The sequence below is a fragment of the Scophthalmus maximus genome, chromosome 18 (assembly GCF_022379125.1).
Source record: "Scophthalmus maximus strain ysfricsl-2021 chromosome 18, ASM2237912v1, whole genome shotgun sequence".
Lineage (NCBI taxonomy): Eukaryota > Metazoa > Chordata > Actinopteri > Pleuronectiformes > Scophthalmidae > Scophthalmus > Scophthalmus maximus.
Genome location: NC_061532.1, coordinates 14,932,194 through 14,948,998, shown reverse-complemented (window position 1 = coordinate 14,948,998; position 16,805 = coordinate 14,932,194). Strand labels below are relative to the sequence as shown.

General features: G+C 40.4%; 1 protein-coding gene across 5 annotated transcripts in view; it reads right to left on the bottom strand.

The window, feature by feature from the left end:
* The window catches only part of ryr3 (ryanodine receptor 3), a 91,564-nt gene that overhangs the window by 19,529 nt on the left and 55,230 nt on the right, over positions 1-16,805 (bottom strand). For all 5 annotated transcript variants that reach the window (XM_047328890.1, XM_035616756.2, XM_047328888.1 and 2 more), the window contains 34 exons: positions 16,589-16,703; positions 16,233-16,365; positions 14,965-15,068; positions 14,569-14,704; positions 13,958-14,141; positions 13,278-13,380; positions 13,033-13,153; positions 11,976-12,145; positions 10,954-11,174; positions 10,462-10,552; positions 9,963-10,103; positions 9,247-9,410; positions 9,068-9,146; positions 8,785-8,874; positions 8,305-8,448; positions 7,693-7,755; positions 7,531-7,606; positions 7,303-7,426; positions 7,013-7,125; positions 6,826-6,893; positions 6,595-6,716; positions 6,329-6,378; positions 6,185-6,245; positions 5,861-6,099; positions 5,335-5,416; positions 4,327-4,457; positions 4,090-4,208; positions 2,852-3,050; positions 2,591-2,685; positions 2,153-2,298; positions 1,803-1,890; positions 1,601-1,693; positions 423-590; positions 55-114 (listed from right to left, as the gene is read on the bottom strand). In XM_047328890.1, the coding sequence (XP_047184846.1) occupies positions 55-114; positions 423-590; positions 1,601-1,693; positions 1,803-1,890; positions 2,153-2,298; positions 2,591-2,685; positions 2,852-3,050; positions 4,090-4,208; positions 4,327-4,457; positions 5,335-5,416; positions 5,861-6,099; positions 6,185-6,245; positions 6,329-6,378; positions 6,595-6,716; positions 6,826-6,893; positions 7,013-7,125; positions 7,303-7,426; positions 7,531-7,606; positions 7,693-7,755; positions 8,305-8,448; positions 8,785-8,874; positions 9,068-9,146; positions 9,247-9,410; positions 9,963-10,103; positions 10,462-10,552; positions 10,954-11,174; positions 11,976-12,145; positions 13,033-13,153; positions 13,278-13,380; positions 13,958-14,141; positions 14,569-14,704; positions 14,965-15,068; positions 16,233-16,365; positions 16,589-16,703 (4,093 nt within the window). The remainder of the gene's footprint in view (positions 1-54; positions 115-422; positions 591-1,600; positions 1,694-1,802; positions 1,891-2,152; positions 2,299-2,590; positions 2,686-2,851; positions 3,051-4,089; positions 4,209-4,326; positions 4,458-5,334; positions 5,417-5,860; positions 6,100-6,184; positions 6,246-6,328; positions 6,379-6,594; positions 6,717-6,825; positions 6,894-7,012; positions 7,126-7,302; positions 7,427-7,530; positions 7,607-7,692; positions 7,756-8,304; positions 8,449-8,784; positions 8,875-9,067; positions 9,147-9,246; positions 9,411-9,962; positions 10,104-10,461; positions 10,553-10,953; positions 11,175-11,975; positions 12,146-13,032; positions 13,154-13,277; positions 13,381-13,957; positions 14,142-14,568; positions 14,705-14,964; positions 15,069-16,232; positions 16,366-16,588; positions 16,704-16,805) is intronic.

The window sequence follows — 16,805 nt, the reverse complement described above, 5'->3', positions numbered from 1 at the left end:
ATAAACTACAGCACATTATACATTCACAATGCTAAAACATCCTTTATGACTTACCTTGTCCTGGAGATGGAGATTCTGACGCAAGTGCTCCTTCACCTCGTCATCTGTGTCTTTCTATGAAGGGAAGGGTATTCATCATAATAGATACAATGCAATGAAGTATTGTATTAAGTATTGTATTCATTTATTTATTATTACATCAGAAAATTAATTTAAGTTGGTAAAGGTTTTAATTGTATCAGGACTAGGGTCCTTCTTAATCTAGTTTAACTCCTTCTGGATAACATGATGAAATAAAAGCTAAGGTCTCTGTAATGCAGAGAAGTTGCACAAAAAAAATAACCAATTATCACTATGAAGTTAAACAATAATTGTGTTCAAAATCCAAATCCTTTCTACCAGCTAACATTCCTTCAGCTTACCAGGCTGTAGCGTATCTTGGCCAAAGAGATGAGCTCCTGGTCGCCCGGGGTGCACATGTTGAGGCCGATGGGCAGCATCTTCTTCAAGGCAGCGACGATCAGTGAGGTCTGGATGGAGTAGTATTCACCACGACGACGCTTGTGTTTCCTCTCCTGGTCCCCACCTGACTAAAGAGACACACAATAAAGGGTTATTCGACTACATCATCACTGTGGTTTAAAAAATAACCCAGCTACTTCTCCTTCAAATTTAGTCCACTTAAGTCCTGCCTCTACCAATCACGCAGCATTTAGACAGTTCAAGTCATCAAGTTCAATTTGAAATAACATAACAGGCACCGTTGTCTATGATACGATTATGCTATCAGGGTTCAGAAAGTATGTTTAGCCTTTAAAACACTGGCTAAGATAAATCACATTCCAAACTGCTTTACCACACAGTAAATCTGTGACAAAGCAGTTTTCCAGGATGGAGAGCTACAGGACTTTTTCCTCCACTGTGATCGATCACGTCAAAACACCCAAAGAGTGCAAATAAATAAGGTACGCAGCACTGCCAAAACAAATAGACAACAAGGTCTCACAGTGACAGGCAGTTGAGCAGCTGCTGAAGCAAAAACACTTTCTACATCCAGATAAATTATCTGACTGTTCCATGACAAATACCAACAATTTTTTGTAGAATTTAAGAGGGTGCAAACTCATATTCAACTTGTTCAGCACAAAACACAGGAAAATTGCTTATAGGGACGTTTTCCTTTCATAAGCAGCGTGTCTGAAGACCAGGAACAGTTGGGGATCTACACAGGAAGTGCTGACATAGTGGTGAGGAGAACAGGAGAGAAGTGAGATAAATCCTAATTAAACCCAGAGGGGACTGAGATGTAGTCGGCCCCATCTCCTGGGTTCACGACAGCCGGACAGTTTCATCCAAAGTTAAGACAACCACCCCCAAAGGGAAAGAGTAATTCTTGGAAGGCCTGTGAGCTACATTGCCTTGACTGGCTAATTGTAGTGTTTTTAATAGTTTGGACACATTCATTTTTGGTGTTGATCTTATTATAGGATTTATTGTCAATTGAAAAAAAAAGGAAAATATGTAAAATGTTGTATTATTGTACTGGCCCACAACCTGTGTGTGCGTGAGTGAAAAAGAGAGTATTATCCCACATCTTTACCTTGCACATCTTCGTCTTGCCTTCTCCAGTCAGGAAGCCCAAATTGTTGATCTCATTCTGAACCACAAAGTTTTGCTCCTCACGCTTAAAGTTCTGCATTACGAGGACAGAGAGCAAAAAGATGAATTAGGAAACAAACCCTCAAGACCAATATCAAACGCCATATTGTGATATGAATAATAGATTAAACAGTGAAACGTACATGGGACTTGCACCAGAGGATAAAGATCTCAGCCACCATCCTGAAGAGCTCAGTGGAGTAGGCGTCAGGCTCTTTCAACCACCGAGACCTGGAGTGGAGGAAAAACAGAAATCAAGGACAAATTAGTTGTTCAAGAACAAGCCATGTTACATCTGTGGAGGAAAAAGTGACAATACATTAAACAATTATAATGCATGAAAAATAATTACTTATTTCCCGGATTTAATTATCATATTCAAGCATCATCACATCAACAGTCTACATCTGTTGTATACATAAAAACTCCCCAATGAACACCAATCAAAATCCTCCTTAAATAAAAATCCCCTTTAGCTAAGTCTGTATCGTACCTGTTGATATCCACGTAGCCGATGAGCATGGGGTAGAAGGCGTAGAGGTCCCTGCAGAGCACAGCAAACTCATCCAGGATGAGCAGCTCGGCCTCCTGGTTGTCACCTTTACTGTCGGCCTTCAGCAGCTCCTCCTCAGCCACGACCTATGTTTGCAGCACATCAACAGTTCAGCTTTGGCAATCAATTCAGTGGATTAAATGTCCTCACACACCAACACCACCCCATCCAACCACGTGGCGATGATCCCATCTCTGCGACCTCTTTCAGCAAGTGTAACAACAACATAATGTTCTCTGATTAGCTCCAGGTTGCTTCATAAATAGACTAAAGGTTCAATGGCGTCTGCGAAAATTCAAGTTTAACCACAGGTACCATTGAGCAGTGAATACAAAGTCAAAACTGTTATAACTTGTACAGTGTGTTTTAAGATCTCACCTTCACCGTCTTCTTCTTTAATTTGTCCAGTGTGGGCAGGAAGTGGGTTCTCAGCAGATCTGCTCCAGCCTTGCAGATGATTGGCTGAGAGTAGACTGGAGACAGAGACAATACGATAAATGAGTGACAGATGCTTTAAATTTTAAATCAGTTGTCTGGATGGATTTGCAGTCTGAGTTTTAAAGACGCCAAAGTACCCCAAATAACTCATTACAATCTCTGACTCTGCCAGATCGGATTTCAGCTACTTGAGTCGCCCACCTGCAATCCTCTTCATCCAGGGCGCGTCGTCAATGCCCAGGTTGTTGTTGAGAATCCTGAGGATATTTCCCAGGATCATGCTGAGGTGTTCAGAGGTCACCATGGTGCAGCACTGGGCCTCTGGAGGAGAGTTCTCCAGACCTTTCTCCCACCAGTAGGAGAGGTAGTTACACAGCATGGGGAGGATCACCTCAATGACCTGCAGGGCAGACACACTGAGGGTTACATGTCTGGATGACAGAAGGTATGGATCAAAGAAGAACTGATCATTGACATTATAAATATATATGTACAATAACATCCTAATTAATTGATTTTCAGGTAACAAAATACAATATGTGTACTTGTTTTGCAAGTTAATTCACATCTCCATAAGGCAACACACTAATGATTTCTAATATGATCCTTGTACTCATCTGTGTAACTTTTGTTCTACAATTTAAAATCACCTTTTTAGTTGAACAGAATATGCTATTTAGGTTTGAATTTATAAAATAGAGTATACATATGTACATTTATAAATGTAGATTTAAATTTTGCATTCATACCATGATATATTCCACTTTTACGTGCACAAATTGTGTCTCTAAATGTTTCTATATTCCAAATTTCTCATTGCAAAAAAAATTAATTACATCCCCATGAATAAGTTATTATTTTACAAAGATAACACCACAAGTAGAAGGTGAAGGATTAGAATTACTGCCTTGCCATTGTACGACTCAGCCTTTGGCTCAAATCACATAAAATACAGTAGCAATCTACTTTCTGAGTTATGGTGTCGGATAATGGGATAAAGTGTTGTTTTTTTCAGGGCGTAATGATGTCGCAGTGAAGTTGACATTCGACTCTTTGGATATAAACTGTCATCATTTTATCCTATAAGACATTTATGTGAAGCTGTGTCATAAACAGCATATTCATTCTTGGGTTTTGGCCAAAAATGGGTTTGTGAGGTCACAGTGCCCGATGTACTGAAATTACCCCCAGGTGTTCCTGATATATCCTGTATACAAGAAAATATAATGCCTCCAGCCACAGATGTTGTTAGCAGAGAGGCATAAAGAGTTAGGTCAAGACTGATGAAAAAGAGGCTGAGCTATGATCCCAAAACTCTGGATCCTCCACATCCAATGCAAATCAATTGGCAGATAATGTAGTGAACCTTTTGGTGGTTCCAGCCGCCTCAGACATGCAGCAGTGTGTAAACATTCAATTATCCCATCAACCCCTCAGACCTGTGGCATGTCGCTGTATCGAGCACCAGACCCGGAGACCTCATTGACATCTTTCAGGAGTCTATCAAGACGAGGCATCTCTGGACACATCTCCTCCACTGTGTCCGGCATACTGAGAACTAGAAAAGAAAGAAAAATCAGACATCAATAGTTTCTGAGAGACAAAAATCTAAAAGTAAAGTACATTCACAGCAATATGACGATTCAAATTAAAAGAAGGATCAGGAGGAAACTCACTGGCTCTCTCTCGGGGTGTCTTGGTGTTGAAGACAGAGAGAGGGTTGTGGGCGTTAAGGTGGGGCTCCAGGAAAGCTACAGGCATGGCTGCCACCAAGGTTGCCAGACTCTCCCCCAGTGCAGGAAGATGCCTGAATATACAACAATATAAATACATGTATATAATGTATACATAATAGATATATAGAAAAAAATAGAATAAAAAATAAGCACACCAGCAAGAAATTGTTAAAAATGCCCTCATTGTTTTCAGGCACCAGATGTTGTAAGGACACTGTTCAACACAGTGCTTTTTGCGGCCCAGATGGTGTCAGGATTAATTTAGACCAGACAGCCGATCTAAAGTTAAGGTCAAACCTGCTCACTGGTTATTTTAAAGCCAGAGTCTGTTCCAGGTGAGAACGTTTCTCTTCCACTACAGTTTTGGGAGGTTTTATTGCCAGTTGGGGAATAATAACACAAAATTGTGGGTTTTAACGAAAAGCCATTTCACAGGACTAAGTGTTTCTGTTCTGTCCTCTCACTTGGGCCATTAAACCATTTTCTTATAATAGATTTTCTTACAAATATACACTTATATTTGGGTACATGAAAAGCGCTTTATAAATCCAATATATTATTATTATTACTTATACTGTTGTCATCTTACCTGGCCACAGTCTAAACCTCTGTTTCAACGTGTAACACACAGTGTTTCGTATAAAATGTGGCATATGAAACTACATGAGCAACTATAAATCTGTCTAAAAGTTCTGACTACATTTGTCAAACATGAGTTAATTTAAAAGCTCAATATCAATATTCTAATCAACACTTACAGGCATAATGTAGTTTATGTACTGACATTTCACAGTCCCTTGATACCAGTTTTTATAGAGCATGAAAACGATGGCAAGTATTCATCCTTGCCAAGACTCTTAAACTTAATGATCAAACACACAGTGTCGCTCACGTGTAGAAGCACAAACCATCTTATGTCCTACTGCAAAGTTTGGCCTCCTACTGTACCTCTCCACAAAGACGTTCTTTCCTGTTCCCAGAGAGTAGAAACACGTCAGGATTCTGTAGCAGGACAGCTGCATGTCATCCACTGAAACATAAAAACATTAAACATTTATCTATTGAAAATCAAAATTGTGTGAATATAATCAGAACTTAAAGATGACACGAGGAGAAAGACAAAGAGTTAATGATTGTTATTGAAGATGGAGGGTGTTTTTCTACTGGGTAGGAATTGAATACATGATGGGCATGTAAAGTGCAGTGGACTGACTAAATCAAATGCATATCAAAAAAAGAAAACATATTTTCAGAGTATGTGTTAATACAAGGACAAAGATTTGCTCTATTATTTAGTGAAAGTTGGAAATATAAGGCATAATATGCAGTAAACCCACCACAAATATTCATAAACTTGTGCATTGACCCTCATTTGATACTCTCTTTTATCTGTTTATTTGTTTATTCATGTATTTCATGTTTTTGCCACGAGCATCTGCAAAAGTGGTGTGTGCATATGAAAATACAAACTCACACAGCAGGTCCAGTCCAAACTCGTATGTGGTGATGTGTTCGAAAAGGGCAGTGAGGATGGGCAGCAGTGCCACAGTCACGTAGTTGATGCTCTGGCTGACGCTCTTCATCTGGGCACGGGACTGCATGAACTTCCCCAGTTTCAGCATCTCCAGCAGCTTCTCCAGGTCCTCTGCTGCGTTCTCGAAGAAAGTCCGGAACCCGGCTTTGACCAGCTCCGAGCCAGATTTCATCACTGTTCTGAAAAAGATGAGGGAGTGTTATTAATTGGACAGGCACGCAGAAGAAATGTCTACTTTATCAGGTACTCATGACTTTTCCTTACCTGGTGTCGAGTGAGTGAGTGAGGATGTGCAGACAGCTCACCATCATTGCTGAGTCACTGCCTGTAAGAGAGACGCTTACTGTAGATATGAGGTGATTCGAAGAGGCACACAAGCGCACGGACAAGAGGCAACATCAGCCTTACCAAAGAGAGAAATCCTATGTCTGACAAGGGCTGCCAGCTTACAGAACAGGCTGGAAAAGGAAGGAAGAAAAGTAGGAAAAGCATTGAGCAAAACGTTTAGAGAGAACAAAGAAAAACATGAGGAAGGCAAGCTTTGATGAAACTATGAAGTTGGAATGTACTCTTCACTGAGATTAAAGGAAGGGTTGTTACATACAGCAAGAAAACCCTGAGAATGGGGAAAAAAAAACTGATTACACAGATGATCCATTTCTTTTGCACAGTACCTGGTGACCATCTCCTTCTCTTTGTTGGAGGCACAGCCACAGCTGCTCAGGTTCTGGTTGGGTGTGGACAGGAAGTAGAGGCAGTGGTTCTTAAAGGTTTGATCTGTCAGAGGAAGCAAAACCTGGAGAGAGAGGAAATGTTATTATGAGACGAACACATCAACACCAGTAAAATACAATTATCAATATTTCAGTGGTTCATTAGCATGAGGTGTTAAAGGACTTCCAGACCTTGGCAAAGAATTTAATCTCCTGGTCATGAGGTGATTTGTCTGTCTTCCCACTGGTGGCCATCGCCTCTATATTCAGAGAAAAGTTGGGCAGCAAGTTCAGAGTCATGGAAGAGTTCTGAATCAATGCACTGGACCTCTTAGTACTCAAGTGTATCTGTGTTTTTAAAAAAACGCCACACACTCACCCAGGTGAGCAATAAATTCCTGGGCAGAGTCGATATATTTTAGCATCCTCTTGAGGAACTTGAAGGAAAAGCGTTTCTCCATGGACGACTCCTGCTCCATATCCTTCAGACCTCTGTGACATGAAAAGATCAGAAATGATTTTTCTTTCACACAACCAACAATGAAGTCAATGTAAAGAAAAATAATTAGGCTGTAATTTAAATGTTTATCTTCAAGATGCTGTAAATATATACATACAATAAAATTATGAATGATAATGATCAAACTTTTAAAACTGCTGAAAGGAGACCTTGTGATAGCATATCCACTGATCTGAAGAAACTTGAGGAGCTCCTGGGCCTTCTCTCGATCTCTGTACTTCTCTTTAGCTGTCAGGGTGTCATAGGGAACCAGCAGGGGATGGGTCCCTCCTCCTGGAAGGTCACATCAAATGACAAAGACATACATTTCACACAGATCTCTACCAGGATGTGGAGTGAAGAAGTCAAGTGTGTTTTCAAACTTTCCATTTGCGCACCTTTGCTAATGAGCTCAGTTTTCTTCTTCTTGGCCCAGATGTTGTGGTAATTTTCCGCAACCACCTCCACCATGCCCTGTAAGACACCAAAATTGAAGTACCACCACATTTTTAACATTTTCCTATGTGACGAATCGTATTATGAGTCAAATATAAACCAACCTGTAACTCTCTAGACAAAGTGGCATTATGCAGGTCCATCGGAGCAGGACAGAATCCATTAACCTACAAAGTCAGACAGAGAAAGTCTTAGAACTTAGAATGTATCTGTTGTGAATCATATTTTAGACAGGACTTTTGCTCTTTGGAACTTTTGCAACACACACTGGAAGGTGACATTGATCTGGGAAAAAAGAAAGAAAGATATATATATTCTGAAAAATCTCTGAGTAAAATCCTTTAAGTTAAAACTGCAGCAGCTACTTCTCAGTCCAAAGCAACAGTGATGTTTTTTTGTATTTATGTGGCCAAATGATTACAGAAAGAAAAACATATTTCATGACATATTGAAGTAGAGGTTTAAATGAGATAATTATTGATTCAAGCTATTTGTTTTGTGCCCACATTTATTTATTACTGGGTTTCCGTAATCCATTTTTTGCCATCTCTGCACAGTTCAAAAACACCACAGCAGAAGCTGAGGATGATCAAAACACTGATGATCAAAACACATTCACACTTGTGAATAATGTCAATTAATGAATTTGTAAATGGCTATTACAAAGAAAACATTTGTGACAAAAATATTATAATCCTGGTTAAAAGTATTATCACCTCAGTCTCTGAGATCTTTTGTTGTTTTTCGCTCTCTCGTTGCTGGAACATGGCTTCTCCCTCCTTGGTCCTCTCAATGTCCCAGCTCATAGCCAACATGCTCTTCAACGACTCCTTCACTGGCCAGCGGTATGTTTCTCTCTCCTACATAATGAACACACACACACAGCAGTTTGACTTTTGTCACCTCTTGTCAAATCCATGCAGGCCTGTGTCCTCCCCAGCTGTGACAGTTCAACACATGAAAGTCACATTAGGTAAGTAAGTAAGTTTCATTCTGTCGATTTTTCTCACATGTATTGGTTCTATGGAAAAAACTTTGCCACTCTGGCATTGGCCCATTAGTCTCCACAACAACTTTGCAACTGAGAGAAGTCGTTTTTATAACTAAAACTTTTATCCACTCGCAAAAGATGATCTAGCCAACATTTTGGAGGTAATAAAAATACTTATTTTCTCTAGTGACCAGTGTGCATGTACCTTCTCACTCAGTGATTTGTAAGGTTTCAGCAGTGGATGTGTTTTAGTCTGCTCGTCCATAATGTCTCCATGTTTCCAGCCCGCTGATACCTGGAACAGAAGTTAGTTGTAGGTCATGTAGTTGGGTGCATTCAGTTCAGTTATACAAAACCAGTCATATAAATACTAAAATACTCTGCGTTCCCGACTGGCCAGTGCATGCTACTGTACCATACAAGATAAAAACAATTACAGGTTATTATTTCATAGTATTTTGTACTGAACCTTCCATAGTCGGACTAACCTTCTCCGAAGACCACTTGTCATGGGAATGCTCTGCATATTTGTTGGCAATGTACTCAAGTTTTTCAGGAAGGGAGATGCTGGAAAGTAGAGATAATGTTTAAACATTAGTACATTTTCTTGCTTGAATATTATATCTCCTTGATTCTTAGACAGTAGCTACTTTTCCTGACCACTCACTTGGCAGTGTTGATGGGTTTGGGGTCAAAGTTGCCTTGTGCATCCACTGATGCCTGTTTCTCCAGTGTTGCCCCAAGACTGACATCCACAAAGTCAGGAGGCAGGGCTCCGGCGATGGCACACAGGCATGACTTGGCCATTTTGAAAAGTTCAGCATCATATTTCTACACACAAGGGACCGAAACAGACATGTCTGTTTACATCATTAGATTGAGTGGAGCAAGCCAGGGAAAGAAAAAAAATGTGGGGAAATTAAAAGACAGAAAGCTGGAAAAGTCTGCACCAAGTGACAGACTATCACAGACTGATAAATGATTCATCAGTTTTTTTGGATTCGCCTCAGCTGCACTGCTCACTTCATTGAGGTTTCGCTTCACTACCTCTGACTAACAAGAACTTTGCTCTCCGGAGATGCGCACTCTGGTGTCAAGATTTTCAGAAAACTGAACATGAAAAACAGCAGCAGACAGGGGAAAGCTTTATGAGAGCAAAAACCACGAGATTACCACTACATTTTGTTATGCAACAGAGAGGCATATAAGAAAAAATGCCTTGTCTCCCGACACTTGAGATGTTATCTCAGAAATGGAAAAGGACAGACACAAAAGAATAGCTACAGAAAATACAGAGAGGTATACCAGCTATTCGGAATTTCTGGTCCATGCACAGACTGTCGGCTGATAAATATTCCGAAGAACGTGGTTTTCTGGTTGTACCTTCTGAGAAAGGGAGTCAAAGATTCCCCAGAATAGTTTCTTGGTGAGGAGCAGCTCCTCCTCAGAGGCTGTGCCAAAGATGCCCATACCAGACGGCAGGCAGTAGTACTTCCAGTTCTGCTCATAGTGGTTGGTCAGCAGCTATGGAACAGAAATACAATGTAAGGATTTTGGTCAAAATTAATTGAACATCTTACATTCCAATGATGAGAGAGTACTCCTACATAAAAAAGTCAAGTAAGATCAAATTTTTCTGGGCAAAATCATAATTAAGTTACAAATTATATCTTTATAGGGCAAAATGCAACATGCCAAATAAAAAAAGAAATGGTTGGGTGGATGGTGAAAAATAGTAATATTTCCGAGTGTTCCAACACACAGGAGGAAGATAAATGGGTCAAGAAATACGAGACGCCTCTGTGACCGTTTTAGTTATCCCATTACTCTTTCAACTAACACATCCAACAACAGCGACAAGGAACTGTGCCCTGCGTCTCACCCGCAGAGGTATCTTGCAGTATTCAGTGAGCATGGGAACATCAAACACCAGCCGTCTAAGCAGCTGCTGCATCATGGAGGGACGCAGGTGCCTTTGAAATGGTTGGAGAAGAGATATTATTTCGACAAAAGAATGCAGTGTCTAATTATCTAGATATCATAGATAAAACATAATCTAAAAGATTTAAATGGAGACCTAATGTATAGATGAAAACACATTAAATAGGAAAGAATATGAATTCCTAGAAAACAAATTTGTTGTTACTGTGTAAGATATGCAGCTTATTGGAGTCTAAACTTGCACAAAAGGTGGATTAAAATATAAGTAATTTTGACCTTCATCCACATACTACAAATAACTGTTTCCTGTAGTCTGTGATTCCAGGTTAAGAGAGCTACGTGCTCTAGCAAGCGGAACACACTAAAGCCACTAAGGTTAGCCCCTCTCATATCTTCACTCTGCTGAGTCTAGACAAAGCTCAACAGGTCTTACTTGCAGATGGCCAGCAGACAGTCCTCGATGGCGTCCCTTTGGGCTTTGGTGAGCGAGCGGCCTTTGGACAGCCGGTAGATGGTCTGCAGCGTGGAGTCGATCAGCTGAGCGTAGTGCTCTGTGCTGGCAAAGAGCGCGGCGCAGCGGGTCAGCAGAGGCAGCAGAGCCGAGCCGATGTATCTGTTCATGGCCAACGCTGTCTCAGTGGTGCTCAACACCTCCTGCGGGACGGAAGACAACACATGTAGCTGAAGGATGTACAGGCAATGTCCACGTGTCAAAATTAGTATAATGCTGGATCTGCTGGTTATTCCCACATCACGGGTGGTGACTGAATGTGACCGGGCCTAGTTAAACCCCCGAAGTGTGGGACAGTTTAACTATTGAGATCAGACAGTCAACATCCTTAATAAAAATCTTTTAAATACCATCTTTTGAATCTGTTCTTTAAAACCTTTTTCTATTCTCCTCTGATTTAGGACCTCTCTCTTTCTTGTTTTGATTACTTTTCCTTTAATTTTTTCATCCTGTTAATCACTTTTTAATTTTGTGAAGAAAAGTGCCATATGAATAAAGTTTAAGAAAATTAATTAATTTGGTCGATATTTTATATGAACAATTACAACTTTTCCTCTGGAAAAATACTAATCACATTACTCAGGCTCATGAGGATGAGCAGATGTTTAATGTTTCTGTTAATGTTTTTCTGCCAGTTCTGAGACACGACAAGACTTTATTCTGATTGTAGAAGGGATCGATCAATGTTCGTGTTTCCTGAGATTATTTGCTTGTCACACTTCTAATGAGCAAAGTAGAAACCTAAACTTAACTGTGTGCACCGAAATGGTTACTAAATGACATAAACAGTCAGAAATATAATAGCGATAGAAAACAATTATGAAGATATTACACTTGACAGCAGCTAAACGGACACAAATGTTTTGGAAGCTACTGTATAACAAAATGGGGGTTGAAGGTGAAGGACAGTTAGGGATATGTGAAGAAGGTTTTTCAGGACTCACCGTATCCAGAGATGCTGAGGCTCGCAGGTCAGGCAGGAAGCCAACCTCCAACATCTGGAGCAGGAAGCTCTGGTCCTCGATGCCGTACACTCGGTCGAGGAAGAGCACCATGGGGGCCTTGTGGTCCGGACAGAAACAGGCCGACATGTCTGGCTCTGTCACTGTGCCATCTGAAGGTTTAAATACATTTAAAAGGTTTCAGGTTCAAACATATTATCAGAATATACGCATTGTAAAATAGATTTTGTTTTGTAGGAATGGAAAAAACAAATGTGCTTGCAAGAAAAGTATTCTCAGCAGTAGACTTCATGAGGAACAAGGGAAAGAGGGACAAATGGAAACAAAAGAACGAAACAAACAAAAGTTAATCTTTAAATACAGCATTGAATAATATATGATTTATGAACAGAAGTAGAGACATAGGAGATTGGCTTTAGGGGTTTATCTGAGGTAAAATTAATTCCAGCAAACTGTGGAGAATTTTGGTAAAAAACAAAATCCATTTAACACAGCTTGCTTTTTTTTATTATTAGAAAATGTTATAAAGAAAACTTTGAGACGAGATGATAATTACACATTTTGAGGCAAAGCACAAACTGGGCAGTTGACATGATTTTCATCAATATGGCAGAGCCGAGGTGATTCCACAAAGTATTGTTTTTGCTTTGATCTGGCAGCGTTACACTGTGACAGGAGAATCACATTTTTTCAAAATTTCAAGACTATGTAAAGTAATGTGGCATTTTGGTTTGGCAGGCAGCAGAAAATATCTAGGCTTGTGTTTGTTTAATTCAAATGTTTTATCCGAGGACTGTTTGAGCACAGCTTCTTTGAATCCAGACCAAACATTTTTTCTGTCTCAGCTGTATGATTTTCTGTCTCACTTTTGGCAGCTTGAAGAAGTTTTTTTCCCCCCAGTACCCGGAGCACCCTGCTTGTTTTTGTTGCCCTGCCTGGATCCATTTCATTTATTTTTATCTGCTGCTCAAACATCAACGTTTGCATGCATGACTTCAGGTAGCACATGAAGAAAACAGGAGCCGTTAAAAGACGATACCTTTATTAACCACAGGCATTTTGAGGGGGATGCTGATGATGCCCACCAGGTCTGTAGTGGGAACCAGAGAACGCAGGATGGCTCTGATACGCAGCGCCTCACCTTTACCAGCATTGATAAGCTGTAACAGATGAAAACAGAGACAAAGAGACATATTCACTGGTTAATGTAAGGTGTGATTACATAAGAGTAAGTCTGTACAAGCTGAAAACAAATTGGGTAGTCCAATGTATTCCTCAGCTCACATGCATCTCTGGAGCGCAACGTCCCAGCAGATCAATAAGAGCCGAGTAGAAGGACATGATGGCGTTGCCCATGTGGATAATTTCTCCTTCTTCTTCACCAGACCTGAGACACGGACACAAAAATGTATCTGTAATTGTGATGAATACTTTTGTTGAATACTGCATATATACTAATATGTGTAATTTAAAAATGAACTAGAAACAAGAGGAGTTGTAGTTGGCCAATATTGTGAACATTTATAACAATGTCTTTTGGGTAAATACATGATCTCCTTGAAAGCCACCATGATACACATATTGATTTGGATCAGCTTCCCAATTTCTCTTGTCACTTCAGGCACTTATATCCTTCCCCCATTGAAATGCAGCCAGCGTATTAAAATTCTTTGCATAATAATGTATGCACCACCACCTTCTACAAGCTGGCCACATCCCAAGATCAATGTTCAAGCTTCGCTACCTGTGTATCCTTAGTTAAAGTTAAACTTGTGTCTTAAAATGCAATTAAAATGTCTCAAATTCAGTTTTTAAGACTTATTCCAATGGGTGAATTACCAAGCCGGGTGCAGGAAAAGGCCCAAAGGTTGTTTTTTTTTATATCTCATGATGATCTTGGAGGATTTTTTTTTTTTAACCCTGCTGGGAGCAAAGATATGTGAGAAACTGGTATGGATTCCTACCCAGTAGTGACTACAGCAGGGGTCTTTGGCAGGTCCAGGGCAGGATCATCAGAGATCTTAATGGCCTCCTTCATGGCAGCCAGCAGACCCTGGCCTCCCTCTCCCCTCAGGGCGGGGCCGAAACACTCCGGGCGTCTGATCAGCAGCTTTACCACCACATTGGCATTTTCCTCCACACTTTCACCTGGTATACAAATACAGAAGGAAGACAGATGGGCATTCATTAAGTGAAGATAAAATTATACATTGTAGTACATCCTGGACATGGACTATTTTATATCTTTATTCAGGGAGAGTCTTACTAATCTTACCCTTGCAGGTAAAACAAATACTGTAGCATGTTTTCTTTAAGAGATAAATAAAAATGTTGAATGCATGCACTGCCCCATACACACAACCTTGATGTGAAACTTTCTCATCTTTGCTGTCACATGGCTAACATTGATTCCTGCTGTCCTAGACACAGAATGCCATGGAAACAAAAGATGGACCTGTTCAGTGAGACCACTCTCGAGCGCCACTAATGAACAAGAAGTTCACGAGATAGCTTTAAAAGACAAAATGTATTAAAATGAATCAACTCCACATAATCAGTATGAAAGTCCACATACCGTTGCAGAAGACAACGAACCTCAGGAAGGACAGGTAACGCTCGCCCTCTATGGGGTTCCAGCCGAGGTCTGGGTATCCCTTGGCAACCAACATAGCACAGCTCTGAAGACCACAACCTGCCAGGTATGTCACCACCTTCAGACACAAACACAAAGTTCTGTTTGGGTATTTCAATGGCACACTATAAAAAAGCCTACTGCTCACATTGCAGATTTCTGCTAAGCAAATATGTGCTAATATTTTTGTTCTTTGTAATTCAAACCTAGTTTGAACAAAGTGGATTCAAGAGTCAATTAGTTTGTAGTTTTACTCCATGTCTGTTTATTCAGTCATTTAGCAGCTGTGAGTGATGTTATTCACTGCCGTGCTTCTGCTTTAGTGCACAAGTAATGAACCTTCTCCAGATCGGGCTCCTCCAGGGCCAGAGCCAGGCCGTTGTTATCCATCACTGAAGACGCTGCGACATCCAGCGGAGTGGAGCCCCGCATAGCTTCAGAGGCTAAAGACACACAAACAGTGAAACCAGAAAAGTCAAAAGGCATTTAATTCTAAACAACAGGGGGCAGTGTATCTGCATATGCAACGCTGATACTCTCTAACCTCTCTCTGTTCATCATCGCAGAAAAGCAGTTTTTAAGTGTTGATAAACCAGGTGATCTTTAAACAAAGGCTAAAAAATGACAGCCTTGTATATTAGTTTATTTAAAAAAATGTGTGACTTAATGTGCACAAAACACTCCCTCTCCACATGAATGGTAACATTCCCAGGGGGCACCTACTCTCATAATAATTGTCCACAGTGTTGCAGAGCAGTTTAGTTTAACAAATTATCATTAATCGCTTGTGTTTCCAAATTATTATTATTATCATTTGGGGCGATTAGCACCAATATGAAATTTACCCACAGAAAACACACGGCACATCTCCCAACACATTCAAGGTAAAAAAATGACTCATGAGTAAGCAAATATCAAATGCATCATATAAGTTGCATTCATCTGTCCTCTGCAGACCATGTGACCCTCTCCTCTTCGACAGGCAGGAGCTTTAGTTTACAGCAGCAGCAGCACCCAGACCCCGGTGACTCATCAGTCCTTCCTTGAATGACAAAATACTCCCTCCCCCGATTGTCCTCCCTCCTTCACTGCCGTTCATCTCCCTCCATCTGCTGCCGCCTCCTTTTACACTTTTATTCTTAGACTGATACTCTGGTATTTTGAATAACAGCCTGTTATTTTTTTTCTCGCCAGCCATTTTTCATACTGTGCCAAAGTTTGCGTCTGCACTTTAATTAGCTGAAAACTTCCAGCAAGTGGCACCTACTGGTTTCATTTTGCATTGTTTTCAGAGCAGCAAGACGGCAATTTTTCATTTCCAACAGTCTGGCAAATACGTGGAGGAATTTCAAAATTTCCATGTATCCCTATAAATACTACCCTGAATATTTCTCTCTTACACTACACCTCTCCAGGTTTTTTCTCAGTATCTCACCTTCCCTTCCGAAAAGCCAGTATGTCAACTTTTTTTCTTTCAGCTTCTTCTGCTTATCATATTTATACATATTTTTTTTTTTAAACCTGTCTTCCTCTTTCACAATGTAACAGGAAAATAAAAGTTACCAGGAGGGAAAACCATCTCATTTAGTGAATGTATCTAATTATACCCAGTCCAACGCTGCTGTTCTCCAGCAGGTAGCTCAGGTGGTCGAACATGGCTTTCTGGTTTTGGCGACTGATGCGACAGAAGTAGCACAAGAAACGGCAACAGCTGGCCACCATCTTGGGGAAGGCAATCTCCTGTGGATGATCAAATTAAAACACAAATGTAAAATGTGTGCTGGAATAAAAGTAGACACTTAGAAACTCAAACTAAAATATCCCCTGGCAACAATTAAAAAACAAAATATGAGCCATTCTTTTTCTGAATGAGGTATACAAACTACCGCCCGCGTTGGTGCGTCCCTACCTTCAGTGTGAAAGTTTGCAGAGGTAGGATGTGTTGTCGAAGTGACACACTTACCTGTGACTTGTCTCCTCCCAGCACATTGACCATGACCTCCATGACAGTCTCATGCATGCCCAGCACTCTCATCAGGTTGGGGTGTTGGTAGAAAACCTTGTTGTTCATGATGTCGCTGGAAAAATGTATGATTGATAACTTTGAGCAAACATATTTTACATAAGCATTTACATTGCCTTAAACAACTTAAAGAAAACAAAGTCACTGCATCTGTTGT